Source organism: Bombus huntii, chromosome 7 (assembly GCF_024542735.1).
Source record: "Bombus huntii isolate Logan2020A chromosome 7, iyBomHunt1.1, whole genome shotgun sequence".
Classification (NCBI taxonomy): Eukaryota; Metazoa; Arthropoda; class Insecta; order Hymenoptera; family Apidae; genus Bombus; species Bombus huntii.
Window position 1 is genome coordinate 4,173,722 of NC_066244.1, and position 21,989 is coordinate 4,195,710.

At 31.4% G+C, this 21,989-nt stretch overlaps 3 protein-coding genes and 1 long non-coding RNA gene across 7 annotated transcripts; 3 read left to right on the forward strand and 1 right to left on the reverse strand.

Annotated features, from left to right (window-relative positions):
• Positions 1-4,714, forward strand: LOC126867860 (transmembrane protein 181). 2 transcript variants are annotated; one of them, XM_050622885.1, is made up of 14 exons: positions 1-498; positions 896-1,057; positions 1,129-1,232; positions 1,324-1,473; positions 1,546-1,648; positions 1,737-1,890; positions 1,984-2,064; positions 2,149-2,248; positions 2,320-2,447; positions 2,531-2,680; positions 2,762-2,864; positions 2,956-3,186; positions 3,256-4,383; positions 4,647-4,714. In XM_050622885.1, exons 2-13 carry the CDS (start codon positions 909-911, stop codon positions 3,387-3,389), a joined length of 1,587 nt encoding a protein of 528 aa, XP_050478842.1. In that variant the 5' UTR covers positions 1-498; positions 896-908; the 3' UTR covers positions 3,390-4,383; positions 4,647-4,714. The 2 variants fall into 2 exon arrangements, with proteins under 2 accessions (XP_050478842.1, XP_050478843.1); XM_050622886.1 differs by having other exon boundaries at positions 955-1,057.
• On the forward strand, positions 4,505-5,469 carry LOC126867863 (activated RNA polymerase II transcriptional coactivator p15). Its single transcript, XM_050622889.1, has 3 exons — positions 4,505-4,713; positions 4,902-5,118; positions 5,197-5,469. The coding sequence occupies exons 1-3, from the start codon at positions 4,666-4,668 to the stop codon at positions 5,277-5,279; spliced, it is 348 nt and encodes a 115-aa protein (XP_050478846.1). The 5' UTR covers positions 4,505-4,665; the 3' UTR covers positions 5,280-5,469.
• LOC126867857 (bromodomain-containing protein DDB_G0270170-like) lies at positions 5,343-13,824 on the reverse strand. 2 transcript variants are annotated; one of them, XM_050622882.1, is made up of 9 exons: positions 13,675-13,824; positions 13,097-13,267; positions 12,884-13,020; positions 12,610-12,757; positions 12,392-12,523; positions 12,019-12,233; positions 6,043-11,893; positions 5,915-5,973; positions 5,343-5,817 (listed from the first exon to the last, which is right to left on the reverse strand). In XM_050622882.1, the coding sequence occupies exons 1-9, from the start codon at positions 13,730-13,732 to the stop codon at positions 5,725-5,727; spliced, it is 6,864 nt and encodes a 2,287-aa protein (XP_050478839.1). In that variant the 5' UTR covers positions 13,733-13,824; the 3' UTR covers positions 5,343-5,724. The 2 variants fall into 2 exon arrangements, with proteins under 2 accessions (XP_050478839.1, XP_050478838.1); XM_050622881.1 differs by having other exon boundaries at positions 12,598-12,757.
• LOC126867864 (uncharacterized) lies at positions 5,840-14,167 on the forward strand. 2 transcript variants are annotated; one of them, XR_007690441.1, is made up of 3 exons: positions 5,840-5,858; positions 13,776-13,962; positions 14,101-14,167. It is a non-coding gene; the product is annotated as an uncharacterized LOC126867864 (long non-coding RNA). The 2 variants fall into 2 exon arrangements; XR_007690440.1 differs by lacking the exon at positions 5,840-5,858 and adding an exon at positions 13,240-13,701.
• The last annotated feature ends 7,822 nt before the right edge of the window (positions 14,168-21,989 follow it).

A 21,989-nucleotide genomic window follows, 5' to 3' on the forward strand; every position in this document is an offset into this window, starting at 1 on the left:
ACAATTTTTATTACATACTTTTTTTCGTTAAATTTCTGATTACATTTCTGATTAGACACAAGTGATACATGTAAGTGTACATATAAGGGTAATACACTTCATTGACGATTATTTAATTTTTTTACAAGTAGTTGAAATGAAAATATTACAATCCCGTTTAAAGTAAATGCTAAATCTTAAATAAGCTACATCACAAATATATTTTAAATACTTTTTAAATAATAAATTACTAATTCTATTATTTCATGGCGGTGGTAAAAATCAATAATACGCATCATGATGTCCGCCGTTTTTGTTTCATACGTCGTTACGAATTTGTTTACTATCTTCATCAAATTAGATCCTTTGAATCTAATTGTTAGATTTACGAACGCTTAACACTATACACATACATATATGCTCTCTTCAAAATTATTGGAATCTAACATGATAAACCGATTCATGCAAATATCTTGAAACGGTATAAATATCTATCAAGAGTCTTTACTAAATAGGAAGGTAACAGTAACTTTTTACTTACATATATAAGTATTTAGGTATATCTTTTTCCAATACGAACTCTAGTTATACGAATAAATTTATTAAATTGTTCAAGTATATTGTACATATGTATATGTTTTCAACATCTTCGTCGAACACGTGGCTTTCGTGTCTGTGTCTATGTCATATGAGATGCGAGATTGTTTTCTTCGTTTTATTAAAAAAGATATAAAGATTGGAATAATCGAATCGATCCAAGGAAATCTATTTATTCGCCTCTCTAAGACTACCATTAAACAACGCGAGATTACATTACATTACAACGAGTATTACATTGTGCCCTTCTATATATAGTCGCATAAATATCATTAAGGAAGGTGACAATGTGTCTTTAAAAATATACGTAATATGATAGGTTTAATATAGAAATGGACGGTCCTGGCTTAGGATACTCGTATCATCTCCCTTCTGCAGGATGGAATTTTCGAGTTAGAAATGTACTTTCACAGTTCAGTGATCTCTTTAGTGAATTTAATAAATACATTGCACCTGCCTATCATCATGATCGGTGCGAAAGGTACTTGCCTCTGTTTCTATCAATTATTATGTACGTTCATATTGTTTACTAATAATGGTTTTATTTTTTAGATCAGTTCAAATGCGACTATATTCTATGCATAAGAGAGAATTTGTTATGGTGTTTGCTGCTTTTTTTGCATGTTTTGGATTAGCTGTATTTATTGGACTTGCAGGTAAGTAAGAAGTAGAAGGTATAATTTATAAAAATATGTTTTCTTTTGTCATTGTTATTCCTTTTATGATGATGATTTGTTATTAATATAGGCCCTCCTATCACTTCCACGAGCGAACAAAGAGCTCATGTAAATGGCAGTGAAGTTGCTACTGGTCCTTTTATGATGAAGACTCCACCATTATCTACGTACAGTCAACAGCTATGGGTCATCGCAAAGTTATTAACATCTAATAATGATGGTAATACAACTACAAAATGAAGAAATTTTTAAGAAATAATAAAATTGAGATTATATGTTTTGAATTTTACAGATGAAAGATATGACAAAAGTTTTCAAATAAGCATCTCTATAGATGGTATCACCATTGATCATAAACTCATACCTGTTTTGTCCTCAGAAGCTGGCCATAATAGGTACGTCTAGAACCTGTATAGCACAATTCACTGTTTGACAAGATTATACAATGTTAAATATTTACTATTGTGTGTTTTCTCTTTATAGAACCAGACACTTAAAATGTGAAAGACAAATGTGCGAAGAACTTGTAGTTGCTCATCTAGGATTTCTCGATTACAGTTATTACATTATTACTGTTCACTTTCATGGGCTCGAGAGCTTCCACCAACGCTATAACATACGCGATCTCACATTCTACGTCAGTAAGCACTATATGAAATAAAATGACTGTGTTATAAGATTTTTCAGAATCGAAATAATCGCATTTGATAATGTTCTTACCTGTTCATAGTTCAAGAATTACAATCCAGCGTTTACGGAGTTCGAGATTTGGTTTCGATTTATCTTTTTGTTAATTGCATTTGGAGTTATGGTAAAGAACAATTTTGTGTAATATATATTCGCATATTACTTGAAAGGAAACATTATGCTATATATGAATGTTATCAATTTTTAGTGCTGGTTTGGGCATTCTCTACGAAAGTACCAATTACACGATTGGTCAATAGAACAGAAATGGATCTCTATACTCCTTCCTTTGTTAATTTTGTATAATAGTAAGATGTTAAAAATTAACTTGTGTTTTTACACATTTTCAAGAAACTAATTTATTTCACTTTCTTTATAGATCCATTATTTCCAATGACGTTTTTAGTGAACTCTTGGGTACCTGGTATGATAGATGCAATTTTACAGACGACGTTCCTTTGTGCAGTCCTCATGTTTTGGTTATGTGTTTACCATGGTTTAAGACAAGTATGACATTTCTTTAATTGATATGACCTAGCAGAATTTAAATCATGGTATTGTTTGTACTTATGAATCTTACATTTTAATAGAACGAAAGGCGTCTTATTACGTTTTATTTACCAAAAGTTTTGGTAGTGGGTTTACTATGGTGTTCCGCGTTTATTTTAGCAACATGGTTGCGCTGTACAGAATTAGAAGACCCCACTTATAATTATGTTCTAGATACATCAAATTATTTTGTAAGTTATCAAGATAATTGATAGTTAAATCTTTGGCATGCAACATTTTTAGTTGATACTTAAGGATCTATATGATTATAGGGTTTCAAGGTGTTCTTCTTCACAGTAGGAGGATTTTACATAGCATATCTTCTTCTTTTAATATTGAGAGCGTACAGCGAATTGAGATCCATGCCGTATTTTGGTATGATTTCAAATGATTTATTATCTTTCCCCTTTGTTTCTCTTTCTTCTATTCTGTTTCGGTTTTTCTTCATTTCTATGTTGTTTCTCAGATCTTCGTTTACGTTTCTTAACACTGCTTGCCGCTGTGGTTTCGTTGGTTTGTGGTTGTGTGACAGCGCGACAATTTGGAGCTGGTATTTTCGAAGACAGTTTTGCCTCTCGTCTCACCACCTATTATCGTTCATCCGCGCAATTTATGGCTTTATATGGTCTTCTAAATTTTTATCTATATACGATGGCTTATGTATATGCACCGGCGTATCAACAAGTATATGGTCAACGTGAGTATCTTTAAAAGAATAAAATATTCCTTCAGCAGATCATTGTATTATTAATTCAATCGACATTAGATTCTTCTATAACTAAGGACAACCCCACGTTTTCTATGATCAACGATTCCGACGAAGAAGTCATATATGGATCAGATGAAGAAAGTCGACGACCTTTAACGCGAACGTCACGAATTGTGAATAATAATAATTAATCGAATTAAATTTATTACTGTGAACGAGGAAGAAGCATTTTTAAAGCAAAGGATGCGGTAACGACATAATGTCAAAAATAGCAATCGTAAATATGTTGTAAAATAAAATACATGGAAACGAATAATTTATCCTAAGCGAAACTTAATAACATGTAATTCGTTATTTGCACGTATTTGTGTACATACAAGATGTATTATACTTTCATTCAATGCATAAAATTTTAGTTACAAGTTACTTGTTACTTGACGTGTGATATTATGTATGTTTTTCTTATTTTTGATCGACTAATATATCAATAAGATATCTTAACTGTATTGTGTTAGAATGTCTGATGATAAATATAATAGAGATGTAAGTGCATCGAGTGACATGTGAAAACAAGCGTGAAAAAACGATCAAGTATATTTCGTCTCCGTAATGTTGGTCGTATGCGAGAACAAAGGGTTTATTGTATTCACTATTGCTCGCTAATACTAATGTATAATGTATGTAATTACTCTTGAATAACATAAATTGAGAACATTTTGTGTATTAACAATTATAATTCTAAACTATAAGTCGAAAAGAGAATAACTGTTCTATTATTTTGTTATATTTTTGTCAAGTATCAAAATTATCTGTATAAATATGTTCTCCGATTGATATAAAACACATAAAAGTTTAGCGTATTTAATTGTCACAACTTTTAGCTTTTTTGCAAAAGCTACTATAAGAATACTCTTTTACATAGCAATTCAATGCAAAAACAAGAAATATAGCAAGACACGTATTAATATCAACCGATTCAAAATTTGAAAGACGGGGAAGAACGGAAATCAATGTGCTACACGGAAGTGTTATACATATGTATGTATTTACTACGTAGGAGCACGCGCGATATGCATGTGTGTGTGTAAGCCACATATCATATAAAGTGTAACGTGTAACATTCATTTCGGATTGTTTGAATCATTATTAAAATAAATAACCCGCACTATATTTTACTTTTTCTCGGTAAGTTTAAGTCTCGGTAATAAAACCTGGTACATTTACTTACAATGTTCCGGTTAAAGTACATTGACTCACGTAAATAATTTGTTGTATATACGTATGTAAATGCGTTGGCTTGTGAAAGGTTATAACAAACAAAACTGTTAAGTCTCTAGAAATTACTGTTAGTTTACTCTTTTGGACGTAAAATGATTATTTTTAAGTATAAATACTGATTAGTATCGTTTAAAATTCGATTGAAAGTAATGTATATAAAATTATTTTAGATAAACACGTTTATAGAAAATGCCGAAGTCAAAAGAGTTTGTATACACGGATGACAGTAGTGATGAGGTATTGTTATCAAATTTTTAGTATATTTATATTAAATATTATATTATATTAAATTATATAAATAATGAACATACATATGTTAGATAATATCGAATAAGATTGATATAGTACTCCTTTGAGTTTAAAATACATGTAAATACAAAACACATACATTATATATATTTTTTTTTTCTTCTTTATTATATAAGGAAATAAAAACAAAGAGGCAAAAGAAAGAAATTGAGGACAAAAAAGGAAAGGTATCAAAAAAGATGCCAGAGAGAGAATCTAATAAAGATGAAGATACTGTATGGGATTTGGGAAATAATCGCCAAATTAGTATAAGAGACTTTAAAGGAAAATTATATGTTGACATCAGAGAAATGTATTACGATAAAGAAGCAAATTTAAAGCCTGGAAAGAAAGGTACTAATACAACATTTTTTGTATATGTTTATATGACGTAAATAACAATGATTGAAAAATATTTTATTCTTTATGTAGGTATTTGCTTAAGCATAGGTCAATGGCAAAAGTTACTATCTGTTGTGGATGATGTCGATAAAGCAGTAAAGTCTAAATCCTGAATATTTATCTTCTTCTGTATCTAGTAAATATTTCAATGGTTTGGGATTATTGAATATGTAATACATGTTTCTATTACTATTTATAGACAAACTATACTACATTTTATATATAATCTTTAGTTACAGTCATGTATCGGTTTACGTTATATCCTTGAAATAGTATTTTCAATAAAACATGTTTTCCATCTTATGCATATGTCAAAACAATTTAAAAACTTATCACTACTTTTATCTTCTATTAACAAGATTAACTTTTATATAATACAACTATAATATTATTATAGTTCCTCAGGAAATTAAATAATAATAAAAATATACCGAATATTTATGTTGTACAGCATACACACACACGCGCGAGCGCCTGCTCCCTCACATACATATACACACATGTATGATGTTTTATGTTTCTGTACAATTTTAAAAAGTTAAAATACTTAATTATTGTTCATGCTGGCCCATGGACTGAAGTTAAAAATTTATCCAGATCTAAATTATTCAATAATGTTTGTGGATCTGTTGTGCATTGCTGTTTCTCAGTCTACGAATAAAAAGAAAAGGGAAAGAGACAAAGAATAACAGGTAAACTTTTTATGAAGTTTTATGAACGAACAAAGAAGCTTAAATTGATCACAAACCTGTTTGCTTTCTTTCAAATCTGAAACCTTCCTTTTTGAAATCTTTGCAGCAGTGTTGGCTGAAATTAGTAATTTATTAAATCTGTGCTATTAATAAACAAACTCAAATTACCTTAAACTAAAATTACCTTTATTAACTCCTCGAATTCCGTTTACGTTCAACCGTTTTTTACTATTGTGCAGTATCTTGTTATTTCTTTCATTCATGACAGTAGCAGTATTAATAGCGACTTTTTTTACACAATTTTTTGTGCACACAAATGATTCGTCCAAAGGAGACGAAGTTGCTAAAGGTTTCACGTGCATTCCCTTTTTGGTTGAAGTATCGATAAACGGGTTGTTTAGTGTTTCACAATTATTTTCATGCTTAATTGGTGATTTCTTGCTTCCTAATCTTTTTTTAGTCTTTGGCGGCAAATTAAATATCTCTTCATAGTCAGTGGCAGTCATTACTTTAATTGTTTCATCGCAATTTTTATCGTTCAAGACAATATTAATTTGGAATTCTAATTCATGATTGCTATGCCTACGCCTTCTTTTTTTGGAAGATGCATTATCGTCATATAGGAAATGATATTCTACCGAGTTAGGAATAGTTACATTAAGATCCATTTTACGATTATATTTCATACATTGAGATTCGACCATATGCTCGTGCTTATACGTGGGAACGAGCTGCAAACACTGAAGAACGCGCGATAAACTCTTTGGATTTTCCGAGTTGGTATTTTCTGTGGTTGTACTTCTAACAGTATCGTGTATTTCAATAGGAGGAACATTATTATTCTTTTGATTAATTGAATATTCGATAGCATTTGATATCTCTTCCCTCCTAAATACTTGTTCCTCGTCACTAAACAAATCTCGCTTTACTTGATCAACTTTTGATTTTAATAAAGTACTTGTTGTTTTACCACTATTATAATTCGGGTATTCCCTTAACTTACATGTATTTTCTCCATTATAACTGCAGTTGTTTTTTGTACCACTGCATTCATTCCCACGTAAAATAACTTTATTAATGGTATTACTGTCGCCTTTTTCAATTTCCGTGTCAATCTCATTTTGCATTTCTGGATTCTCTGTCACATCTAATTCTACTATTCCTCTGTTTTCCGTAATTTTCGAGTTATAAGTTTGATTTTCCATTTTAAGCGCATTTGCTTGTTGATATACATTAACTTCAACGTCACTCATAATGTTATCAACCGCTATTTCGATGATTTTTTTGGTGTCATTTTCGAGTGCTAAATCATCATTTTGTACATGCTTATTGTTATTATCTTTTTCTTCTGAATCTTCCAAGCTATATAGTTTACTTTCTGATGCACCATCAATGGATAAATGCTTTGTGCATTTGTCATCGTTATTATTATTATTATTACTATTACTATTATTATTATTATGTTTATTATTGCTGCTACTAATGCTAGCATTACTAGCATCGTAGTTATTGATATTATTATTATCAGTGTCGTCACAATTATTGTCACTACCATTACTAGATTTGTTGTTATCATTGTTGTTGTTGCTATTATTATTATTATTACTTTTATTATTTTGGTTATTATTAGAATGATTTGATTCTTCCATCCACTTTTTTCTTTTATTCTTTCTTTTCATCTCACTGAATTTATTCTCACTCTTCTGACTATATTTGTACTGATTGTATTTTTTCTTTAAACTAATACTATTTTTACCCCGAAAAATGATTCGACCTTGCTGGCTTTTATCTCGGGTAAGATTAGCTTTAGGTATTTCACGAAATTTTGCTATCATACGTTGTCTTTTTGCCTCCAATTGGACAACTAACTTTTTATCTATAGTTAGAGATCTTTGCCTTTTTTCCATGGAAGAATGTTTTATGGATTTAGTTGGTTTAAAAGTAACCAAAGAATTCGATCTTAAATGTTGTATATTGATCACTTTGGGCTTCTGTTTAAATCTTTTATTTGTAGAATTTTCCATAATTAAACGTTGATTCGATTTTGACAACTTTCGATCTCCCGAAGTTATTAATGCGGAAATTTTCGAAGACAGATTAGTTAGATTCTCTATACCAATCTTTGAACTATTAGGAGTCTCAGAAATATCTACTTCATTCAAAGTTTCATCTTTGGCAGGTGTTTCTTTCATATTAGTTTTACAATCCTCTTCATTCTTTAATATTGAAAACACTTTTGAGGGTGAGGATTCACATCTTCTTAAAGTAACAATTGCCTCTTCTGCATTGGTTGGTTTCATTTTTAATCCTAGAGTATTATTTTCTGAAATTGTTGGACATTCAGTTCTTTCTTCGTTTATTGTTTCTATAACATTTTTAATTTTGTGTGTCGAATCGCTGTTTGTATTGATACAAACTTGATTTGTAATATTTTTGCTTTTTTTATTAAAAGTTTTTAAACTAGTTAAAATAGTTGATGATGGTGACGATGATGGTGATGATGGTGGTGACGATGGTGGTGACGACGACGATGATGATGACGACGACGATGAAGACGATGACGACGACGACGAAGACGACGACGACGACGATGTTGACGAGGATCGGGATGAAGAGGAAGATGATATCGATGCATCGCTATCATACGATTCTTCGCTATTCGGCAAATATTTTTCATTATCGACATTCATTTTTTCATACATATCTTTATTCACGTTATGTTGTTGAGTAACACCATTCTCGATACAATCAGTTTTCGTATAATAAGTCGAATCTCTTGAATTAGCTGATATTTTAAGTTCTTTTATTGCTTCTTCTTTCGGCAAATTCTCTTTGATTACTTCGAACTGTGTTATTTCTAATTTCGTAGATACACAAGCTTGATACGTGTTCGTAGAGTTGATAATGTTTTTCGGTATAGATTGGTTTGTACATTGTAATGGTACTGCGGATGATTTTTCGATATTATTATCCGGTTTTGTTTGTTTTTCACGTTGATTTTGCTCAGAAGTTGGTTTATAATACGGAGAACAAATATCAAATGTTTCTTTTTTTATATTGTCTGTGGTAGTTTCTTCCGAGATTTTTGGAGTCAATGCAATGCAAGGTGTTTTTGGAAATTCTGGTGTATTTATGAAAGAACGTATTTTACTAGAATCTTCGCTAAATTTAACAAACGGCGTTGCATTGCTGCTTGGACTGAGCAATCTTGGTGTTGGTGGAACACTAGAAGGATTTTCAAATTTTTTCGGTGTTTCGTGATCGATCATATTAGGTATTTGTACTAATTGCTGTGTAATATCGACAGAAGCTGTCGCAAGTTCTGAATGCCGTGTGACGTCTACGGAACCGATATCGTTCTCTAAATATGGTTTCCTCTCAATTTGATTGTATTTATTTAAATTGGTCTTCAACGTTTTCAATTGAGCATACTTTTTCATATTTTTCCTTTCGAATGATAAGTTATTGGTTGTTGTTGTTATCGTTGCATTTTCATGTAAATGATTACTCTTTGCTAATAATTGATGCTGAGCATTCTTCTGTTCAACAACAAGCTTACTTTTATTTACTGCTGGTTTCACGTTAGAAAAATTTGCTTCCAGAGTATTGTTAATCCCAGAATCTAGAAAGTCTTCCTTTGGTTCGGATGCGTTACGATCTATGCTTTTTATGCTCGATGATTCCATTACATTCCATTTTCCCATGGTACATTCGTTTTTTACATCTTGCACAACGTTATTTTCCTTTGGCAAAATATTTTTACTTTTTCCTTTCGATGTGCGTAAATTGCGCTTGTCCTTCTTTGTCGGTGAGAGAACAATATTTGATTTAGCAGTCTTTGTAGAATTCGTTCTCTTGTTACTTGTGGATATCTTCGTTCCTTGGTGATCCTCGTCTATACCAATGTGTAGAGCTTTCCGTAAATCTGCATCCCATGTACCTTTCGTAAGTTCCAGCGACTTGGATTGGATCTTGACAAGTTTATTTTCCGAAGAAACGTTGATATTTGAACATGGAGGGACATCGCCTATAATTATCCCAAGTCCGTTATATTTCTCCCATTCGCCCATAAGCTTTGGTACTGGACTTCTCGTCGCTATCGGAAGTTGGCAATGTTTTAATGGAGTCTTAGTTTTATGAGTAGATGTGGTAGTATTAGAAAGCGGTGACGATTTGTAAAGAGTAGTTCTACATAAAGATGTAACGAGTTTTGCGGATTCCGAAGAAAAACGCATCCCTTTGTTTTCATTGACCATTTTATCGGATACAGTTGTCTTCATCGGCGTGTTAAAATCAAGAGCTCTTATATGACTATTTCTTCTTCTTGGTGTTGATAAACTTAATCTATAATTTTTCGATCTACTCCTCATCAACGACCTCGGAGTACGTTTATCAATGATATCACAATCGGTATTTTTTGAAGCTGAAAGATGGTGATCATTAACGATATTGTTCGTTTTTAACGGAGCAACAACTTTTGCATCCTGAATGACAGATGTCAAGTCAATATCTGATAAGTTTTGATTGCTCTTATTCCAATTGAATTTTATGTATGGAGATAATCCAGAAGTGGATAAGCTAATGTTATCTTCTATATTTATCATAGGCATGCTTGAACTATCTAGTAATGTTTTGGTGCTAGTTTCATTGCTATACAGGGTTATTGATTCTCCAGCGACTGATTTGACGGTATTGGACATTATGGGATTAGTAATTGAATTGCCAATAAAATTATTAATATTATGTGTGGTTCTGTTTTTCTCTTTATTATTGTTTATTTTGTTATTATCTTCTTTTTGAGATGTGTGTACTTTCGTGGTCGTGGTCGTTGTCGTTGTCGTTGTCGTTGCCGTTGTCGTCATCATCGCCTTCGCTGTTGTTGTTATTGTCGTCGTAGTTGTTATAGGGGTCATTGTTATTGCACAAGAAATACAGTTTTTTAAATCGTTTGACGTACCACAGAGTGGTGATGTTACTTTTTGAGCGACATTTACGGTTGTTAGATATAATGTTTCCACGAAATCTTTATTCGTTTTATTGATTATCGGTCCTTTGGGAACAATAGGAATGAACCTCGAATTTGTAGTAGATGTTATTGGACGAGTCAGCGGGTAAGAATTTACCGATAACATATTATTTATTTCTTCTTTCGAACATAGTACTAATGTTGGCATTGTTATTACGTTTTGTTCAGATGTATAATTATTTATGCTACCTTTTGGTTTCTGTTCTTTAAGCTTCGTATGTCGTAACCGTTTTACCGACGATCTTTTAATCTTTGACTCCATATTATCACCTTGAATCGTTGTAACAACGTTACTACCGTCTTTTTGAGTAACGTCAGTTGTTAATTTTCCAATTTGCTCTGTATCTTTATCAAGAGGAATTTGAAATGTTGGCAATTCTTTTTCGCTATTATTGTCTAATGTACATACAATTTCTTTCGTTCTTTTATCGTTTGCCGATTTGTCGTTAACGATATTTGCGTTTATTATACTTAATACTGCAGCGGCGTTTTGATCTTCCAACATATTATATTCTTTCTCTTGGTCACGTTGTTCGTCTTCATTACGAATATTTTGTTGTCTAGAAGAACTACGAAGTCTGTGCTTTAATGGAATATCTGCATTTACTGTTCCATCTAATTCTGTGGACGATTTGACATCTAATATTATAGATTCTAATGGATTATTGTTGTTTACAATCACTTCACTTTGTTTATCTTGTGAGCCATCAAGAAACTTTGCTTTTTGTTTAGCTTCGGTATCTTCATCATGACTTGCATCAGTTTCTATGTGAGGCCCGATGATTTCTTCAAGAAACTTTTCAAACACAGGATCAGTCTCTGTTGCTTCTACTATTGATTTAATCGTGTTATTTAGTTCTGCCATAATAGAGGTGTTTGCTTCACCATTTAGAGGATCATTTAAATTTTCATCTTTCAATGACACATCTGTTGGAAGTATTGCTTTATTTATATTCTCAGCAATTCGCTCTTGTAACTCAATACGGTTTAACAGCTCTTTCGTTAATAACTATAATACAGATTACAAAAAGTTAAAAATCAATTGAGAAGTTATTATTATAGAAATCGTTAGTAGTGTTATATTAATAATTAGTGATCGTTAGTAGTATTAGATATATCGTTAGTATTACTTACACTAAGATTTTCTATTGGTTCATCATTACTTTCTGATTCAGATTCCAATGTATCATATGGGACAGTTTGAACTTCTGCGCACGAGTAGCTCAATAATTCTTCCGTACTTGTCGCCGCTGTACACTTATCAAGCATGTGCAAATCTTTCATATCGTTTTCTGTACATGCATTACTTGTGACAATATCTTGTATGTTCTGAATGTTTATATCGCCGCCTAATTCAAGCATTAAGAGTTAAATGACAATTTCCACATTCCTTTACCCTTACTATTTAACTATGATTATACATATATGTCGAAAAATTATTATACTTATTGTATTACTGTTACTATTATTTTTGTCCTAATTATTGTTATCTTCAAATTGAACAAACCTTCATGTTGTTGTATACAGTTATTATATTTCTTCTCTTTGATATTAGTGATAGATTTTGGTAATTCTAATATATCCATATGACCTGGTAAACTTTCCAATGGAGTTGCTTCTACATTATCGAAATTATATGCTGTAGCAACAAAAAACTGTTAGAAAATTATTAGAGAATCTCCTAATATCGTATGTATGTCCTTGACCTTGTACCTTTTGATGTACCTTGAGCAGAGGGTGAATCAGGTTGTTGTAATGCGTTTAATGTTACTTTTGTACGTTTACATCGCTCGCGTTCATTATTACTATAACGTCTTTTACGTGTACTACTACTAGATATTATGGGAGAGCCATTGCCTATTTGAGAATTAGTCTGTAAATATGTAAATACGTGGTACAAAAGTAGCAGAATACATTACGATTATTAATATGGTATTATAGAAATACGAACAACATAACATTTAATTGTAATTAATAAATTTTTATAATTTGTATATACCTGTGAAAGAACATTAACTTTGTTAGCACTAAAATCTTGACCCCAAGATTCTCCAATAAGAAATTTTAACTGTTGGATTAAGTCTTCACAGTGCTTTGACTGCTCGTGATTAGCTATATTGCTAAGGTATTCATGAACTATAAAATAAATGCTAGTGGAATAAAACAAACGATATTTTTGTTCGGGAATTTTATATTTGTATTGAAATCTTACCAGTTGAATTAATAGCAAAAAATTTGTCAATGACATCTATTAAGGTCATTCCATTAACTTTAGCACTGAATCGTTTTCCATTTGAAATTACAGTACGGCACTCTTGTAAATGCGGAGAAGTCTCTAAAAATACTTTAGCAGCTTCCATACATGTTTGACTTTCAAGGTATCCTAAAATTGATTATTTAAAAACTCTCACAAATCATATGTAGGAAAATCCAATGAAACTTTTGAAAAATATATATACTATGTTGTGTAAATTATACATCCTTTATGCATATATATATGTATATGTTTAAAAATAAAACATCACTTGTTATAATAATGTTATATTTATTATATTTAATATCTGTGTGTATTTGGTGCAACATTGATTCATTCATTAGTGTAAAACTCGTTACTTTTCTTACGATATTTTAGTGTATATAATTAAAGCAATATTATTATTATAAAATTCTAACATCTTGTCAAAGATGATATCACTGAATCTCTGTGTTTTATTACTATCTATATTCCCGCCAAATAATAGGTTATCATAATAGGACGCGTAAGATAAGTACATGTCATATTACCCTTACCAAAAACTAATCTAGCTATTTCCGAAGGTAATAATGTTTCCATAATGCTTATCGTCATTTGAAGTCTGCAATTATCATTGAAAAGTTATAATCATTTTTAGAAATGTTCAAACAAAACGTATCACAGCATAATGTACACTTTGAAACAATATTATAATACAAATCTTGAAGGATGTTGAATGGAGTACCTTTTACGCGAAGCAATGTTACCACCATTAAAACTATTTATATTTTCCTCCATATCAGTGAAAGTGGAAGGAACTTTTTATAAATTTAAGCATTTCGTAAGTAAGTACGTCCTAGATGTTATTATACATTTTTAGTTGTTTAGATGGAAATACGAAAACATCTCTTCTAGTAATACAGTATATGATACAGTATTGTACAGCGTTTAATATTATCTGATATTATGTATTGTTTCTCAAGGTTCAACAGGATTACTCCTTACTATTTACGACAAAAGTAATCATTCTGCATTATTTAGTAAGAACCTGTATGTACTTTGAAATATCGCAAGCTATAAACACAGTCGTGATTGTTATAAGTGATTACTATATATAATGTGTTTCACTTAAATTTAATTTTTTTAGATTTTTAATAAATGGGAAATTGGCAAATGGAGGTTGGGAGAATGATGTCGTACATATTATTTCCCATTGGTATTTATTATTATTTGAATCAAGCAGATAGTATCGAAGAATGGGTACAGAATGAGATGAAAAAGTTTGAGCCTATGAGTAAAGAACAACATGCTGAGTTAATAAATTTTATCGAGGAATGTAATAAGAAACGACAGTTGAAACTTATTGCAGAAATAGAAGCGCAATATCAAGAAAACTAGACTAGGTTGATCAAACTTAACATACACATGTAATTTTAATTTGAAGCAAATGAGTGAACATAAATGTAAACGTAAATATAAATCCGTTTATTGTTTTTATTATCTTTAATAATAGTATTATGTGATATTAATAAATTGTTAACTGATTATATTTGAATTGTTTACATGTACTTCATCTCATATTGTACTTTATAATGTAATAAAATTTTATTCAATTATTAATTACATATAATAAAGATTATGAATAACAACGATGTAAACAAATGTTATATATATATACACACACACACACAAACAGGTATACGATGAATATTTGATTGTAATATTGTATTTCGTAACAATAAAATTTCTGATTGAAACGTTTAATTAAAATGTGACATAAACTGAAAATGATTCGATTTATTGTGCAAATTGAATGCTATTTTTCATACAACACTTGAAACCACGGACGAGTATACAGTATAGATCTCTCATCTTATGGGATATCGTGTCCCATATTCTAAAATACCGATCGTGTAAAAAATCGGAGTGTTTCTTACGCCCTCTGCGATTTACAGTAGTGAGTGTAGGAATTATATTCGATGCAACTAATAAAGTTGGTAAAAGTAACAGACGAGTGTGGTAAACTGAACAAAAGTAAAAATTTATAGTAAAAATATCCCTCTGGTTACGTGTTACACTAGAAATGATATGCACATATCTATGTACACATGTATACATATATTACAATGCGTTTTAGAATGTTTAACAATTTAACGACAACGATTAAATTCACCTGAGATAATTGCAATCATACATCGATTAAAAATGTATTTGCTAACTTATATTTTTTACCACAGTATAACAAGAATGTTATCAATTTCTGAGATCTTATTCACTTCGTTACGGAGATTCTGAAAAATATTGTCTTAAAAACAAGTAACGACAATGACAATAATTGGAAATATTTTCAAGTGAAAGGATATGCGTTTAGTTGTTTGGGAAAAGTTGCGGCACGTCACTCCGATGAGCTTTTTTAAAACTATTATTCGTATCTTATAGAGTAGCTAAACTTAAATTTATTCGAGTCATGTTAAGAAAAGAGCTTCTTAAAGAAGACTCAGGACAACATTTTGTTTTATTTGCAGAAATATTTAAATATACCGAAAACTAAATATATACCAAAATCGGAAAAATTAGATAGGTACATGAATACGTGCGACAAAATAGAAAAATTTTGAATGCTAAAGACTTTGTTAATATATCGATATATATTTTTATATCGATTTGAGAAATTCCTCCGAAACGGCTTAACGAATCGGGATGATCTTTTTTTGCATCTTGTAGGGCATGTTCTCCGATCGACCTTGTTAAAAAATGTTTTTCGATTTGGTCATCGTAATCTATCTCTATTTTTTTAATTAATATTTTTGCACCGATTTCATGCTGTGTTCATCGGTTTCCCCGGGACGGCTTGACCAATCAAGGTGATTGCTTTAGCATCTCGTAGGGCATGTTACGCAATTTTTTGCATTCGTTTTTCGTAAACCGTTCTTTTTGCAAAAATCCAATTTTTATCGAATTTTGTAAAATCTAATTTACTTATACATAACACACGTGTTTGCTTGACGCACATATTATACGTATATATGTGTACAAAAAAATAAATGCAAATTAACCATTGATAATTACTCGTTACTTTTCTAAAAAAACTATTGGATTGATAAGCTGCAATAATTTATAGACATGAAACATATGTGACATATCTAAATCAAATATTGCCGTGAACTAATAGAAATCATATCAAGAGATGACATACTGTGCAATATTTGTATAAAGTATCTATATAATGCAAATAAAACTAATTACAATAGTTACGTGTACCTATACTGAAAATACGATCAAGTCACGATAATTAATTCATGATATTAATATGAACAAAAGATATTGTCATATAGTGATGGTATGAAAGGTTTTCCATATAAAATTACCATCTTTTCAGTTCTACCATGATTATAAAATATCGTATAACATTATCGTATAACATAAATATCTTATAACATATTATTAATTGTTTACTAAATTACCTCTAATTGACATCGTTATCTTCACAGACTAAAATTTAATTTTTTTTCTTTTAAATTTATCGGTCAAAATATCAAAATAACTTCTATAAAGTCAAGCAGATATTTCGTTTTTTAGAAATCCATATTTAAATTCTTTACTTATTATTAGATATTATACATATTACATCGAGGCTTTCAAATGTAATGAGATAAGAGTACAAGTACCTATTGAAATTTTTGTACAAACACAATCATACATTTTTCACATCCAATTTGTCGTGATAGTTACATCCCCTCGAGTTTTTTATTAGTTAACGGTTAAATAGATGTTGCACACATTGTATGTACAATGTACAGTCTACAATACGCATACATACATACACACATAGAAGATGGCCAAGTAAGGCTGTATCCTCTAATAAAATAATCATCGCTATTAGAGTAAGATCAACCACTATTTTTAATACAGGCTGCCATCAAATAATGTGTCAAACGGGTGGGAGGTGATTCCTTGCGAAGAAATAAGAAAGAAAGATAAAATAATATTTTTTCGTCCGAGGCTTAGTTTTCGACAAAAGATCGAGTTTAAAAATTTATCAAGTATTCTTGAACACGGCTAATTCCACACTGAATAGGACCAAATAATCGACACAAGGTGATTCTACGTGTGAGAATAAGTCGAAAATATAGAATAACATTTTTTTTCTCAAGAGGCTTTGTTTCCGAGAAAAATAATTTTGGAAATTTATTCAAACTCTATCTTTTTCAGAATGAAGCAAGAAGAGGACTTAAACGAAAAAATGTTATTCCACATATTTTGTTTCTTTTATAATCAGTCAAGTTGAAGTATACTTTACAAATTTTCAGACTTGAATTTCTCAAAAAAAAAAAAAAAAAAAAAAAAAAAAAAAAAAAATCACCTACCATCCGCCTGATTTGGTCAAATCTTGTGTTTCGAATGAAAATTAGTCAGTTTTCAGTCCGCTACCACCATTTCTAGATCTAATCTATTCCTAAATCAGTCTTTTTTCTAACGCTACATATTCCGTTTTTAGCCTTACTCTATAGGTACACAAAACTGTGCCCAACTTACCGCTCAACAGACACTTTTATATTATTTATCATGTATAGAAGCTTTACTTTGTTACATCGTTGAGAAACAAATCGTTTTCAATCGTTTTCAATGTGATTTCCATGCGAAGCGATACCACCAGACTTAGACTTTGTTTCTATGTAAATAAAATATTCGAAAAATTATTCATTAATTACAATTAATTAATTATCGTTCGTATTATAGATGACTAACACGATATAGCGTTAAACTTATATATATATATGATATTGCATTAAAAGTCGATGTGCAACAATTTATTATATTTAACGTATCTATCGAGAGCTGTTTTGTAAAAACAAAGTAGTAATTTACACTATGCAGTGATCACGTACATATTGAAAATTATATTTATTTTTTATCGTCATCGTGGTCTATTGTTACGGTATATATGTTCAATTAAGTTAGCTATTACTCTGGCTAAATATGTTTATTCAGACATTAACGTCCAACATGTTCAAGTGGACATTAACATTAATGTCAGCGTGTAATTTTATACGCTCTTGTGTTCGCCCTCTTTCGTTCGCTCAATTATCGATTATCTTTTTTCAGTCATTTATCTCTTTCTATCGACGAATAACATTTATGTTATGTTTGAGTATTTATATCTACCATTGTACGTACCTGTATCATCAAGCTGTAATTTTACATAAATATGTTCGAGTTAATCGCGCGTGTAAGAATTTTTTTTTGGATAATTTCGACACGATGAGCGGTTACCTGATAAATACATTTTTGTATAGCATTTTGGAAAGTACAGAGTAAATTTCGTGGTTTATAATGCATAACGATTATTCACAAGTACGTACGTAGATGTGTATTGAAATTATTTATATGCAGAAATTGTCTACGTCAAAGCTCGCGTATAATAGAAACTAATTATGAGTTGATAAATTGAGGAATAGAATGCGCAATTAGTTATTACCAGGCATTTTTAGGAAATGTCTATATGTCTAATGTCTCGCTATATGTCTATTTATTATCCTCTTTTTATAAAACACAAATCGAATCAAGTCAATTGGAGCAAGAAGCTAACAAGAGCAAAAGAAAATATTCTACTGTACAAGTGAGGCGTATATTTCTGCTCTAATCATGGCTAATCAAGTAGTCTTTTCTAACATCGTTCATTGCTTGCGATTGAAACGTAATTGAACCCCTACCGCGAATAGGATCGAAGATTTATTCCTTATTCATCAAATCTTGATAAACTCGAGCTTCGTGTAGGTATATGCGAATAAAGTGAAAGACGAAATATTGAAATCCTTCTCCAAAACTTTTTCTATATTTGTCAAGAAAGATCTGTCGAGTTTCTGGAGCTTGGACGACATTTTTATCTTTAAAAAGGATCAAACGCGATAACGAAGTTTGGGCAATAATTTGAATTACGTAAATTACGTAAAATTTGAGATTCCAAATAATTATTAACGCAGCGAAATCGTCAGATCATAATTCTATTCCTTTTCGATAATCGGAATTGTATATTTTGTTGCACGACGATATTTATGTTAAACCATACTCGCTTAACAATTATAATAATTTGATCGGTACGGTATTATCTTTAACGTTGTATTAGTCGAATGTAAAATTGTCCGCGATACGGAGAACTGATCGATAAGCTAAATGTAAATCACCGGCAGGTCGTTTCCAGGTAAACCTGTTGACCGAAGCTTTGAAATTAACACTCGGATCGACTAAAGATTTTTCGTCGTCCTTGATATAAAGCAACTAAGTAGTGGCTGCGAATCGATCGTAGAAAGTTGTCGAAAAGTGCACGAGATCGTTGGCGAAGGAGTTGCGAGTGATTCGCATCGGAGGATGCAAAAGCGCGAAGAAGGAGGGACGCTTGCGCTACGGGAGACCGCGTACTTTCATTTCGAGCGGCCACCTGTGCTTGCGCTCACACTCTCCTACCCCATTCAAACCATCCCAACCCCTGCCCTATACTATATATACGAAGACACTCTCGATACCGTTTCACTTCTCAACGTTACCACCGCGTCGGACTCTCTACATTTCCAAGATCGTATCTGCTTCGACAAACGGACTCGCAGCGATTCCTCGTTTATTCTTTCACCCCTATTTTACTTGGTGAGTTAACGTGTCTACCTCGTTTATCCTCTTATTTATTAAATTTCCACAATTTGTTCATTAAGTGGCAATTACATGTCAACAGACCATTGTTACGGTACAATTAGTTCGAACGAAATAACAGATTATTTCGTAAGAACGAAACATCATTAAGTGGTTTTTCATTTTTGAACTTGTGACTCGAAAGAATGTCTGAAAAAGTCGTTCACATTTACGTGTCTTCTACTCATTATGTACATAGATACGTGCATAACATGTACTCGTACATAACGGTTTTAAGATCATTTTATAGGAATGGAAATTTAAAAAATATATAAATGTATTTAAATAAATTTTCAATAGATCAACACAGTGATAATAGATAGATAATAGATTACGACAGTGATAATGATAATAATAAAAGTACAAAACTGTACTGGAATAGCGACATAACATCTACTGCCTAACCACTTACTGCCTTTTTTTTCATAAAATGTATTCTTCGATGAAACGTGTAATACATTAGGACACACTTGTAGCGATACCGACAACTCGAATCAGTCACATTATAGACTTTCTTAGATTTAATGGCCGAGTAGTATGCCGAGCTCTCGTAATCGTGGTCCGTATGGTGTACGTATTTTATCTCGTACGATATTACATTACTTAAAATTTCCTGATTGTATATCTTGACTCGGACTACGAGAATGGTTGTCGTTACCTCTCTTACTGCTAGCTTCCATAACGTGGTAGATGCGGAAAGTACTAAAGCTACTTTGATGGATACGTAAGAACGTTTCGAATACGAGAATCTGAATACTTGGCACGTGTACCAAGGACCAATACGTCAAGGAAGTCGTCCTGGACGATGACACATCCAACGACTGACAATAGTAGAAGATTACGTCTTTACCAAAATTATTATATAAGTTTTATCACAATTTCGTTTAATCTGACACGTATTTATACAGAAATAACGTAACGTTGCCTCGTTGGGTTGCAAACTTCCTGATTTCTCTTTATGAAAATGAAAACCAGAATAGTCTTTTGTACCACGGTGTACTATTCGCGGTGTACTTGTACGATAATGTGTTCGAATTTTCTATCGTCGTCTATCGTATCGCACGAATCGTTATCCAAAATCCAAAATCTTCGTCGAAAAGGTTGATAATCATAATCAAGGATAGGAAAATAGAGTGATATTATTAAGGAGATGCTATCGTTCGATTCAATTTCACGCCCATAAATCACGCCCTAAATGTGTGCAACTGCTTGTAATTTTATCAAATTTCTTTAAAACTACGTCATATTACCCGTCTAAAAATATTACTAGTTGATCGATAACCTAAGTACATGTCTGCCCCTACAAATAATTCATTGACGAAACATCTATGAAATTTTAGATAAGCTACTCGTAGGTCCTCCCTGTGCTCGAGCAACCCAACGTCTTGTCTATCGATGTATATGAATTCTATGATTGCGATCGACGACACGTACTACTAGCGATTATAGGTGCACTTGATGTTTGGTCAAATTTTTCACGGTACATACTACGATTATCTTTGTCGATGTATGTATTTCTGCACACAGATATACGTATATAGCTGTATATTAGAAAGAGCAAAAGTATAGTTATATATAAGAGTAAAGTTATAGTTTTGTAATGAAAAATAAATATAGAAAATTTATCATTTGTAATAATATTGTAACTTGGAATCGTTACGATTAAATAAGATACTCGTATATTAAAGATACTGGTATGTCCATCTTGTGTACATATTTTCTCCAAAGAACGTAGTAAAACTTCTTAAAACTCGATAAAAGTTTTTCCAGCAGTCCAACAGGGAGTCTCGTAAAAAGTTCAAGAAAGGTTCTTTAAACGATCCAGAAAAACTTCTTATTTATTCTAACTGTTTCGTCCTTACGTACGCGTGGTTTCTTCGGACGGTTTCAAGAAAATCCAAGACTATCAAGGAACTAGCAATAAATTTAGTGAAGGAAGATAGGGAAAAGTTATAATAGGATGGTATTTAGAAGCAGATACATAGGTATCTATTCAGAGGCAAATTCAGATAAGATTGGAATATAAGATAGCGCACGTAAAGCATGCGCAACAAACGGTGCTAATACAATGCAATGCAACATTATTACGATACGATAGAGATTCAATGAAGAAACTATTTTTTTACAATCGGAACAATCGTAACGTATTGATTAAGTAAAGTTAAACGGTATGATGGTAAAGTTTAAT